The 13350-nt window shown below is 41.0% G+C and overlaps 1 protein-coding gene across 3 annotated transcripts in view; it reads left to right on the top strand.

Annotated features, from left to right (window-relative positions):
- Positions 1-7656, top strand: part of rassf7a (Ras association domain family member 7a) — a 35845-nt gene extending 28189 nt beyond the window's left edge. For all 3 annotated transcript variants that reach the window (XM_020618570.1, XM_020618572.1, XM_020618571.1), the window contains 5 exons: positions 1344-1542; positions 2259-3181; positions 5097-5271; positions 5376-5483; positions 7385-7656. In XM_020618570.1, the coding sequence (XP_020474226.1) occupies positions 1440-1542; positions 2259-3181; positions 5097-5271; positions 5376-5483; positions 7385-7416 (1341 nt within the window). In that variant the 5' untranslated portion in view covers positions 1344-1439 and the 3' untranslated portion in view covers positions 7417-7656. The remainder of the gene's footprint in view (positions 1-1343; positions 1543-2258; positions 3182-5096; positions 5272-5375; positions 5484-7384) is intronic.
- The last annotated feature ends 5694 nt before the right edge of the window (positions 7657-13350 follow it).

Below are 13350 nucleotides of genomic sequence, written 5' to 3'. Positions count from 1 at the left end.
GAAGTGGATAAAACTGACAAGACACAAATACTGTCAGACACACACATTTGTTCTACCTCACCTTCTGGGTTTCAGTCTATTTCTATGTATGTATTTCTAACCACACAAGCACCCTCTCCCAGACAAGGACACACTTGAGGTGTTCCACTTTCCTTGTCCGTTCCCCTTGGCAGTAAGCTATCATAACGGCTTTGGAGGAGGGCAGCAGAGCGTTTAATTGGGTTACAGATTGGCATTTATGCTCCCAGGTCTACAAGATAGCTCTGCAGCTCTTAACTAGAAAATTTTTACATTTCTGAACAAATCACACTGTGCTCACACTGACCGATGCTGCCACCTTCCTTTCTGGTACCTGGCCCCGCGCTATCATCATGGAGCAGTCGGTTGGTCTTGCAAAGCACAGCAATACAGGAGTTGTTCACACATGGTGACATAAGACCCAGTGATGGCATGTTGAAATGACATGTGGGGTTTGCCTGAATCAGGACTTAATATGATATGGTAGATAAAACACCAAGAGCTGAGCAAGTGACAGAAAAAAGACAAAGAGATAATAAGACAGAGACAAACAGGCAAAAACAGGCAGAGAGAGGGGGACCACACATATGGAGAGAAGTGTAAAACTGAAGCTTGAATGTCCACTGACAGACTTATTTTTGAGGTCAAGTAATCAAGCCAATTTAAATCAGTTATTCAGTTAGTAGTGATGTCTTTACCATGATGTCACACCCTGTCTGTACTGCCTTCCAATTGCATTGAAGGTGACAGAGCAATTGTACTTGCATTGTAGAGTTAAATGTGTCATGTCTTCTTTTTAAACTGAGGTGAGGGTGTGTGTGTCTGTGCGTGACAGATACAGAGAGATGAGAAAGAGCAGTGCGCAGGTGTCACATATAGTCTGTTTGCTCCACAAGTACAAGATGCGATTCTTACTTGGACTTGTAGAGCGTAGTGCTACAGAATGCTACACTGCTGTACCCATCAGCTTCTGGGGTTGAAATTTTAAATTCACTAATTCACTACTCTTGTTCGGTAAAGGCCATATTTTACAGGCCACGGTGGTATATATGACAGCTTCCTATGTGATTTGTTTAGGTTGGCAACAATTTGTCATATTGTTATGGTGAGATTATGTCATGACCTACAAAGTGTGCAACGTCACAATTGATCTTGTCACTTCACAATTGATGTGTTCTGGTTGTTTTCAAACTATGTTAACCTGAGAAACTTGCTTTTGTGTTTGGATCCAAAAAAGTCCTTTCTTACATGTGAAATTTATGAATTAATCATCAGTCACACCACCAACCTACTTACCTCTCTGCTCTGCTGTTTATCTCTTGCAGAGTCCATACCATGCAGTGTTGACCTAAGTCAAGCCAAGCTGAAGTGATCTGTTTTGAAGACTGTCTTCCCCTTCACTCTGCCCTGCCTGACCCCAGATGGAGCTCAAAGTGTGGGTGGACGGAGTGGTGCGGGTGGTTTGCGGCCTGTCTGAAGAGACATCCTGCCAGGATGTGGTCATCGCTCTGGCACAAGCCATTGGTGAGTATCTCTAGCTCTGAAATCTTTGTGCTGTTATTTGCCACCTCCTTTGTCTCCTTGACAGATTACTGTATCTAAAGGCCTTAAGTGATAAAATACCAGCCCTGAAACATGAATTTGATGTGGAAAAACAAGAGCACTTGCACTCTCTGCTCATCCATATCAACCGCTCTGCTGGACGGTCAGAGGGTCAGTTTGGATTTGAAGTGGCTCTCTGTCCCTGTGTCCCCTGGCCTTATTCAAGCCATATGCTGCAAACAACATTGAAAAAAATAACTCCAGATTTAGAAATCTTCTTCCATGAGTGAGCTGCCTGCCAAGCCATTAGGGAGGGATTGCCCTAATTTCAAGGTCCTTATGGAAACTTTACTTTATTTGAACATTTTTACATGCTGTGCAAGTCGTACGCAGCAGCTTTTTATGCCAGTCATCAGAGGCAAAGATTTAAAGGTATCAGCATCATCATAATGCATATGATGTCATTTGTTCACTTAGCATTCCTTGTGGAAAACCAGTGGGAGGAATCAAACCCACTGCTTTGATTACACTCATATAAGGTTTCACAAGTAACTCATCAAGTAATCATGTAATATAATTATTGAGAACAACCAGGAGTGTCATGCAGCTTTGTCAGCTTAATAATAGGGTTGTGATCTTGTGTGGTACATACTGTTTGTTCACTTGTACTCACTCTGTGTTACTGTGTCTGTCCCCAGGTCAGACAGGTCGTTATGTTCTGATCCAGCGTCTGAGGGACACGGAGAGGCAGCTACTGGCCACAGAGAGGCCCCTGGAGTCTTTGGCTAAGTTGGGTCAACACAGCAGTGAAGTTCAGTTCTTTCTGCGGCGCACTGGCCCTAGCAGCAGTGACAGCCCTGGCTCAAAACAAGACAGACCAACTCCCTTGCCCAAGCATCCTGAGCCAGAGCCTTCAAAACATGGCCAGCCTAAGAAAGCCCTGACCTTTAATTTGGGGCCATCCACCTCTCCTAGAACCAAAGTTAAACAGTTAAAGAGGTCTCCTCAGGACTCACCAGAGCAGAGAGCCTCCCCCTCCCCTTCTCCCATCCCCATTCCCCCTCATGTGCCATCCCCCTCTCCCTCACCATCTATAGGCATGTCAAAAGATGAGGTCTTTAGGAAGGTTCTTCAACAACAGGAGAGACTGAGGGCCATTGAAGCCCAGCTAGAAGCTCTAGAGAGAGAGTCACATAATTGGGAGCATTCCTACCCATCTCCCTCTTCCTCACCGGTTTCTGACACCCATTTGCAAGAGGAGATAAACGCTCTGGAGCAAGCAGTACGTAGGAACCAAGCTGAGCTTGCCCACGAGCAGTACTGGGAGGTGGAGCTTCGAGCAGAGGTGGAGAAGGAGCGAGGAATGAAGAGGAAGCTAGGGGAGCTCCATGTGAACTTAGACGACTGTGGACGGCAGCTCCACGAGTTCTCAGTTCACTCTGCTCAGCTGGAGCAAGAGATCCAGCGGGAAAGCCAGGGGGAAGGGAAAGCCAACAGGCCTGAGGAGTCCCTCAGTGCTGTCAAGGGAGAGCTCCAGAGCCAGGAGAAGCAGGGGGTAGAGCTGGAGGAGCAGCTTTCTGAGACTGACAAGGCCCTGGGGAAGGCGGAGTTTCTGCTGCAGGTAAGGAGAGAGGTCATAGTTCTGGAGAAAGGGCTATAAATCCACATCAGCCCATTGTCATTTTAGGGGTGTAGCACTGACCCTCTTCTGCCTGCACTGTAAAACCGTATCCGTCTCCTACCTGCACACTGCAGAGACACTCAAAAAATGGAAAGTAATAATACTGAGTCAAACTGAAACATGATTTATTGTAGCAGTTTGTTATATAATATAAAAATTACAATGACATGAATGCTGTACGCTCATATCCTACCGTTTTTCAACCAATGGAGTTTTTATTGTCTAGCTGAGCTGGTTTGGCTGGTATCGTTTTCTATGATTGTTCTGATCACGTGGATACTAATGATTTTTATATAACATTGGTAGATAATTTTATATTTTGTAGTGTGGAAAAAATAGATTAGACAATTGATTTGTAGAACTAAAGCCCATTTTATTGGATCTACTCAGCCTCAGCTTATCGCCCTTTGCGGTGTCATAGTTTGTCATAAACGTGGCTGTATCAATAAAGATTTAACCCAGCTGGAAGTGAAACTTGGGTTTCCTCATAATCCACATGAAACCTGAGCCTTCCCACTTCATGGAGCTGATGCAGACTATTTCCAGCCAAAGGACTGAACAAAATTAAATTCTTTATTCATATTCTTCATTTGGTACATGGCATTTTAAAAGTTTCTGTCATGGAGCACACTGTAAAAACCCTTGTAGTGCAGTGCTTCAGTGTCTTTATAAGCAAAGATTATCCAAACTAAAAGTGTCCCTTTCTCAGTCCACTCAGATCCAAATGATGGCAAACTGGCTGTACAGCTGATTAAAACATAATGATATGCTCATTTGCTTTTCAGTCAGTCGTCCTCACGGGAACGTGTCTGACTTTGAGGGTGAACCCAGCAGATTTGGCATTTGATTCATGGGACAGAGAGGGACTGTGTGTTGTGATCAATTTGCCAGTTATACAGAAAGTAGCCTGCAGAACAGAGGTATTAGGCTTGTGTTTTTTTGACAGATACCGGCAACAATACTGCGAGTGCTTATAATCCAAAGGTGACCACATAGGCAGGTTGCCACCCACGCAGTCATTATCTGAAGGAAATAAGATGCTTGTATAGCCTGTGAATTACATGTTAATACTAGAAACCTGACTGGTAACAGTACAATAAAGCTCAGAACTGGAAACGGGAGTACGTCTGGCAGCATCAGTCATCAGTTAGCTGAGCCTGCCAGCCATGTGTTTAAGTGCTGGTGGGGCGAGCACAGCGTTCCTGTCATTAGGCTAATAGAGGCAGACCTGCAGGTGTGAACTGCCTCAGCAGGCTGCTTCAGTCCAGCATCAATACACATACAGTATATGCACACAGAGAGAGATGCAGGGGAAGGGGGCTGCTGTTTCCTGTGTAGTGTGCAGAACACATTGATTCGGACTGATTGACTGACTTGTTTGTGGGCATCAGAGTTTAATCTTGTGGCTGCAAAGCTGATGACCCTGTCTTAATGGAGGATCGCTGAACTCCATGTTTTCTGAGTAGATGAGTATCTTTACCCCTGGTATGTGGTCATTTAAGACAACTTTGAAATGGAGCAGGAAAATGATCATTGTTATATACCCATCTATACAGTACATATGACTCAGGCTGCAGGAATTTGATGGCACCTGAAAACTGCTGGTAGTTGTGCAACTTAGCTGAATGGTCTGATGAGACTGTCCACAAGTACCTTGAGACTAGACTTGTAGACTCTGCTGCCCCCTTGTGGTGAAAGGATATGGCAATTGCATGAACAGCAATGTGACCTAAAAGTAAGATAAAGTAGTCTTTCTTTATAAATACATTAACAGATTGTCAATGAAATCACACAGAATTGAATTCTGTGGGAATCACACAGTTTTCCTCACTGATCCATGCTTTCCCCATTTCAGGCCAAACAGGAAGAGCTGGAGGAGCTGAATAAGGAGCTGAGGCAGTGTAACCTGCAGCAGTTTATTCAACAGACAGGTGTCCTGCCAGCACACACCCATTCACGCACAGAGCTTCAGGAGCAACTAGAGCAGTTGGAACTCACACATCTTTTGCAAAATGGACACAGGAACGGAAGTATGAAAATAAAAATAGATGTTAAAGCTTTTCCCCAGCGTTGCATACTAGTCTTTTAAACAGTGATGACTTACCCTTTAAACGTATCTCTTTCTTCCCCTCAGGCCACAATGGAACTCCAGTGGAGTCACCGCCCCGACCCACTGCCAAACAGTTCCTGGGACATCCACGCAACCTGCAAAACCCTCTAGTGTCGAGACTCAACCCTGAGGGTGTGTATGTGTGAGATCCTGCTGCTTCCCAAGCCCATCCTGCTCTACTCCTCTCCTGCCCTGCCCACCCTCTGGCCCCAGAGCTCCCTTGCCTCAGTACTTTCTCCCCCAGCTTGATTGGGTTTAAGGCTACAGCTGCCATTTTTTGCTGTTGGGTACCAGAAGCATGTTTATGGTGGAGGTCCCTTCTACTTCCCAGCCCCGTCCCTATCTCTAACTTTTACAGGCTGACAGACTTCTCTTCTGTGCCTATTTCACAGTATTCTGCTGATTCCTAACTTTTTACAGTTGATTTCATTTTCCATTTTCCCTTGTGCTCACACATCCTTGTATGCTTTAATCCTGTGGGCCTATGTATCCTGTCATGGTGCCTCTACTCCCTGTCCTCCTCCTCTCACTGTTTGCATCTGGACTAACAGTAGCTGCTTTCATTATATTTTAATGAGAACTTCCTCCTAACTCTCCCCCTCTGTAATAGAGAGTGACCTTCCCACCCTCAATTCAACAATTGTCTGCCGACAACTGCTTTTCATGTAATGCATTGATCGCGCTGGGAATGATTGGAGCAGACATTCTGATTGTAGTGCTGTTTTTATATGGTGTCGTGGAAAGATATGAAACCAGTGTCATTTCAGTTTGCCTTTTATTTACTGTACAGTAGCTTCAGAAAGTATTCAGACCCCTTCACTTTTTGCACTCAGTAACCCAGAATGACAAAGCAAAAATGTTTTTAGAAATGCTTCCAAATGTATTAAAAACCAGAATCTCATTTAGAAAAGTATAGTTCCGTACTTTTTAGAAGCCACTTTGGCAGCAATTACAGCTTTGAGTTTTCTTTGGTAAGTCTCTACAAGCTTTGCACACCTGGATTCTTCCTGACAGATCCTCTCAAACTCTGTCAGATTAAATGGGAAGACATCTGTGAACTTTCTGAATGCTTTCTGACGCCACTGTATATGTGAGCGGGAGAATCTCTACAATGCCTTGTACTTTGGTGACGCCCGACTTCCAAAGACCATGAGCCTTTTCAAAGAGGGCTCTGCAAAATGTATTGCACTGTCCCGTTCTTTTCCTGTGTGAAGACTTGGCCCTTGTTTTCCTACACAGAAATGTATCTGTTCTCATTCTGCTCTGCTGGAATACAGTGCAACTTATTTTAGGAGCTTATATCTTTTTACCAGTCTATTTTTGTCAAGCGCCAGGCTAAAAGAAGGGGTACATTTCAAAAGTAGTGCCACAGGGCCATGGTCTGTTAGATATTTTTCTTTTATTTTTTCTTTGGGATGGATGCACTTGGTTTATTCGCTGTCATCACACATTAACATTTGACCTGTCACAACTTGTATTGTGCTTCAGTGAGCAGCATATTTAGGATGAGCTTACTTGTCTAAGTCATAATAATAAGGAAAAAAAAAAAAGGGCACAGTTGTTGTCAGTCTTTTGCCCTATTTAATTATGGTTATCCATAATTGACCACCTAATCCACCTAAACTAATTAGTGTATCACAGAGCTTAACATTATATTAGTCTGTATATTTCTGTATTATGCTGACAGGTCAAAGTGTGTTTGAGTGTGCACTCTCTCCTTGCTTTCTGCTGTGTGGTGTTTTCTTTATGGGATTATGCAGCCGTTCCCTGCTTTAAAGATTACAGATGTCTCAGTGCTTGTTATAGGTACATGCTTGAAACAAGTTCTGTCTCACAATAGCACTCTGACTACTAGACTTCAGTCATAGCCCACAACCTGTACGGGTAAAGAAATTAACTTGTGTCAGACTGTGTTTCTCTTAGCCATGTGTGGATATGTTGACTGAGTGTGATCTTTCCTGCTGTGTCTTAGCTGAGAAGTGTTTTGCAAACAAAGGGATCATCATCCCCACTTATTTTTGTGTGTCTTGCAGTCCTGACATCCCGAGAGTCATCATGGAGATAAAACATGGACCGCAGGGCCAAGGGACACTTGTTCTGTCACTGTCTCCTCTTATTTAATCCCTCTGTTTGTAACTCTAGGCATTATTCATTCTACCATGATATACATAATGTATATACATAAGACAAATATATTTACAGAGTTTTGCTACTGTAAATACTGCAAGTATCTGTATGTAATGTGAAATAACTTAGGAACATCTTATCTAGAGAGCTATGTATTTAAATATAATAAAAAATGTAAGTTGTGTTTTAGATAATCTGTGGTTGTTTTTTTTTATTTAATGACACAGCACATCTGGAAGACTCTGGAGTTAGAGTTAATTCACTTTAATTTAGTTAACAAAAATGTGACAAAATATATCAGTCTGGAACAACACTATCATTTACATCTGCAATATTACAGAATAAAACCAGCACCTGTCTGGCACAGTCCTGCAAAACGCAACATTATATCTGTAGGATTTATTGCAGGGCTGTTGAATTTGTAGGGTGTTCTCTGTTCTGGATACTTGGTGTTTGTGTTATCAAATAGAAGGTTTTAGCAATGACTGAGTCATTGAAAGAGTTTTATTGCATTGGGTTTGCTAATGTCATTGCATCATTCCAGACCTCATTGTTTTATCCTCGTTCATGTCTCTGTGTATTGCTTAAATTAGTAACATTAGATGAGATACCCGCTCTGCAAAGCTGCATTCTTCATCATACAGCTTGTCATTTTGTGGTTTATTTTCACATTTTTAGTTTCTTTTAGCCTAAAGTCAGTTTTATGACGTCTTATCTGAAAGTAATGTACTGATGTTTGACAGAAATGCTCATTTTTGGTCTTGATAAAATGTTCATGGCATTTTTGTCAAATAATCTTGATAACAAACTAAACTAAAACTAAAATTTCAAATATTTTTGTCAACTAAAACTAGACCTAAACGTTTTTTTTCACTAAATTTGGAATAAAATGTCCAGAGTTTCAGTTGACAGAAATACTTAAAAATAAAAAGGATGACTAAATAACAAGGACTTTTGTTTTCAGGACTAAGATCAATTCTAAAAATAGCAATAAATTAATACTACCTGATTGATGTAAATAATTAGCGCACATCAGTGTATATAGTATAAATATTACACAAAGGTCCTATGTGAAATGCATTATGAATATATTATAGGTACTGAAATATTCATGCTTTCTTTGTTGCTTGTTGTATGACAGGTCTTGTGATGCTGCAAGATCATTTCTGGCCATTTTTAAGCTATTTTTCACAGGTGGCCAAGTGAAAACTCACAAAGTGTATCCTTGAATGCAAACAGGGATGTGGCAGCATCTTGGCTTCACAGCTGCTGCTGTTATGAGTACTGTAACTCAGCACAGGACGTGTTACCATAAAGGCACAAGGGCACTGCAGACTTGTGAACATTTGAGAAACCTGTTCACAATCCATTCAGCTGCAAATATGCCTCATCCAAAGTCTAAGTTCCTTGAGTCCATGTATATTCTGGCTCTCTTTAAATTATTGACAACGAAACCACTAATCGTTTTATTACCTTCTGTCTGCAGTGATAAAAGTCACCATGATGTACAGTAGGATAACACACGCGATTGCACAACTACGGCTTTGTGCACAACACTTTTGATCTCCACCCCTTTCCTGTTTGTTCCCCCTGGAGAGTAAACATGCTGGCTGTCACACACAGAGCTTCCCTAGTGTTCCGGTTAACCCCAGACTAAAACCATATGGATTTCTATAAGTAAATAAATAAAGAAACAGCCCCTCATAAATACTCTTATTTGCTGACACTTGCCAGGTAGAATCCCAAGCAAAACACATTTTCTTTGTACATAAATCAATATTTAAAGCTTTTTCAAAACACCTGGAATATGAATTATTTAAGTAACCACTTTAAATAAATATTATAATTAATTTTATAGACCTGGATTATACTGGGAAGATTTAGAACTGCCTGGCTTGGCGAGGGTTAGGCCAGCTTCAAAGCCTTGTTTAGTTCTCACTGTCTGGACACAGCTCAGGCCCCGGTGCAACACTGGACATGGGGCGTACTACACACATGCACGCTCAAAATTAAACTACAGTCTTTCGCCACATTTCTCACTAATTGCTACATTCACCGTTGGCGTTAAAGGTATATTCTGAGCTTCAGACCTCAGGCATGCATGTTGTACGTGTATCTTCTCCAGTCATATGATATGCATCCAGCCCCACCCACTTCATAACTAAACCAGAAGACTCCAATCTCATAAACAGGACATTAACAGATTATAATGATGTTTCTGGACACCACGCTGAGGGACTTTTTTTTTTTTGCTTATACAAATGACACTGCAAATCTATTTTTGATTGTTTCGGATGAACATAAAAGCTTTCGCAAAGCTGAATAGTTAACCACTTAGAGCTGAAGACTGAGTGATACACATGTAAAACAGGCAGTGAGTGCTTGGGAAAGAACCTCCTGGATGTGTACCAGAGCATCTGCACGTCCACATCTCTGTATGATGATGAATGGGGCCACAAGTTAATGAGTCTGACATACTGCACTTATCTATTCCTCTGTGTCACCATGAGTCATTATAACCCGAAAGAAATAAAACATCCTTAGTGATACCAGGAAATGCATTACATAGTAAAACAAAGTAAGATACATGATGCCACAATTGATTCAAGTAGAAACTTTACTTCACACTTAAGGAATAGAGTTGACAAACAAATCACAGTATACAACATATGCATACAACTGATTGGGATTTTCTTACTTTGAGCTCAAATTAGTGCTACTACATGGTTTGGAAAATAAATAGAAAACTGCCTCTAAAGGGTTGTGAGACATTATCTCTAAACATTTTGTTCCAAAACCAAGTTCAGTGTCTTTATAGTAATATTCATGTTTTGTTGCTGGAACACTCCTGGAAAGCCCCTGACTACAGACTAGAACGTGATTATGAGGTTGATTCAATACGTAAATGAAACAAAAACTTAAAACACTCACCAAGAGGTCGGCTCCATAGGAGGCAATGCAAAAGCTACTGGCCCTACATAGGATACATGGACTTTTCTGTCCCAGAAATGTGCACAGGACATAATCAAGCATTGCTTGAAGACAGGTGTCTCCCAGGTCCGGCAGGGGCTGTTCTTGGACGAGCCAGAAAATGAGAGGCTTTCCCAAAACCAGGTTAGCCGCTGTCACACGCACAGTGGAACTGGCAGCAGGCACAATGTGCGTTAGTCAGTGGCTTACCTGCTTTTAGAGCTCAGACATTATAACGACAGCCTTAAATTGCGCACAGTCTGCAAATCAAACAAAAATAAAGGCTGTGTAATAAAAGAGGAATAACTAAATCAGATATGGTCAACATGGCTAGCGGAGGTTAGTGTATAGCTTCTATTCACATAACTTAGATAACAGCGTTATTTAAAATAATATACACAACACCATATTACAATTAAAATAAACCCACAAGTATAACACATCATCTATTACTCCATCGCTGTTACCTCAGAATTAGAAATCACATCTGGCTTCCAGCCCATGATGCATTAGCTACCAATATCACATTGCTTTCCATTTTAATTGTCATAACAAAGTTCCAAAATAATAAACGCTTATATGTGACAACTGAAAATAAAGTTACGCTATAGAAAGTGACATAATGTGGCACTGAATGTGCGCTGTTCATCCACAAAATATAGACAGAATAAAGAATAGTGGGAGAGAAAGAGAGCTACTTACAAGTTTTCTTTTAGGATAATTTCTAAGGGGAAATCTTTCGTTTTCGCTGATACCACCCACGCTGCCATCCATCCAAACATCCAAGCTGTTTTTTTTCTCTAAAAGAAATCACAGTGCATGATTAAAGTTTGCTGCATTTAAGAATATAGTATATCCTAAACCAAGGTATAAGTTGTGTGCACTTGCACTACCCCTACCCTGCCCACTCCCCTGCATCTGCAACCCGACATGGTTATGCAAATTAAAATAAAACTGGCATCCTGCGCAGTCAATGGTCTGCCGTGTTAGACTTAAACGACACGCCCATTATAAATTATTGACAAATAGAAGGCTCGGGGAGGCGGGCTTTATAAGGCCAGCAGGTTCAGTTGGTTGTTAGAGTTATAGTTGGTGTGCGGCGCGTTCAGTTTTGCACGTCGTACATTAGGAACGAACCATTCTCTTGTTAACTGTTTCCTTTCCTGACAGAGTGTTTATTGCAAAAATCATGCGTGATAAGTTTCTTTACCGTTAAATAGACGCCATGTGAGGCGACATCGGCCACTAGAGGTGGGATAAACGTGCTTTAAACCGCTTTAACAAAGAACACCCCTACACCTACAGTGCGAAGTGGTTGAACTCAGCTTGCTTGTGTACAGTGTTGCCATGAGCAGAGTGTGGTTGTGCACGTACCAGAGAAGAAGCATGACAGTGTGATTTGATGATGATGATGATGATGATGATGATGATGATGATGATGATGATGATGATGATGATGACGAGGAGGTGGAGGAGCAGGAGTTTGATGATAATGATAAACACTCTTATTTAAAGACCGGAAGTTTAGGAGTCTGTGATATCATTAACAAACTGTGTAAGCTCATAACAATTTGTTAAAGTGATTTAGATCTGGACCTATTTACCCTTTAAAGTTCAATAGGCTAACACATTACAAAACGTGCCTGCATTTAAAACATCTGTTCAAAACACCCATTGTACCCCATTACTTAATTAAACATAGGCGTCATCTTACAGCAGATAGGGATGGCCACAAGTTGTATAGGTTGTAATTATATTATCAACATGATATCAGGGTTAATTTGTTAAAGTGATTTAGATCTGGACCTGTTTACCCTTTACTTATAAGAAAACATTTCGTTTTCAACTTGCCATAGACCATGGTATGTCCTCTTTTTGGTTCAGATAAACCTATATTCTAGAGTTTTTTTTTTCTGACCTGTTTTGAAAGTCTCGGATTGTTGACAGTCTGGATACCCATAACCTCATGATATACGGTAGAGTACGGAATCCGGGTTACATTGTATTATGTAACAGCTGATTGTGTACAATTAGAATTACCACTGGGGGGCGACAATGGCTGATTGCTATATTGACAGCTTGCTGTCGTGGGAAAAGTAGCCTTTACAGAGCCTTTACATACTGTATGTAAACCCAATAACAACAAAGTAAAGCTGCTTCATTACAAGTGAAAGAGAACTAAGCTTAAGTATCAGCAAAATGTACTTAAAGTATTTAGAGAATTTACTATAGAATGACCACTTACTTTAATCCTGTTTCTTATTCTATTTTATTCTATTTTTTCTACAAATATTCTATTTAAGTTCCTAAATGGCATGGTACTCATTACTAGGAGAGAGAGAGAAACGGTATTTCAATCTTCTGTATGTCCTGCACAAATAGTAACTTTGCAATAACAATCTTTGAACCTTGAACTTTCATAGTGTTATATACAGTTTTGGTTGTTTTGTGGTCAAGTTGGAGATAACTTACTTTATGTGCTGAGCAGTTCAGTCTCTAATGGTGCACAACATTTCCACCCAAACAAACAAACAAATAAATACATGATACTGCATTTTGAGTATTTCAAAAGACACGGATATTGTAGGCTACTACAATTTGTAGCAGTATTCACCTGTTTATGGTCTCAATTAAATGGATACTTCCTCTTCAAGAGTCGCATTTGTCTGAGTGCACTCTGCCTGTATGAAAATTAGAATGGTAGGTTTGGGTAAGGAATTGAATATTAAGGGCCTGGTGGAGATAGGGGATAACCAACCATTGGTACAGAGATAAGTATTTAAATATCTAAAGGAGACGGATTATGTATAGAATACAATCCCCTCGTAGAGGAATGGTGTTATACGCTCCGGTGCAGCAGATGGCGGCAAATGTAGCCCGCTATTGAACTTAAGAAGAAGAA

This window comes from Monopterus albus, unplaced genomic scaffold, assembly GCF_001952655.1.
Source record: "Monopterus albus unplaced genomic scaffold, M_albus_1.0 scaffold207.1, whole genome shotgun sequence".
NCBI classification, from domain to species: Eukaryota; Metazoa; Chordata; class Actinopteri; order Synbranchiformes; family Synbranchidae; genus Monopterus; species Monopterus albus.
Note: the sequence above shows the minus strand (reverse complement) of the source record. Positions and strands in the feature narration are given on the sequence as shown.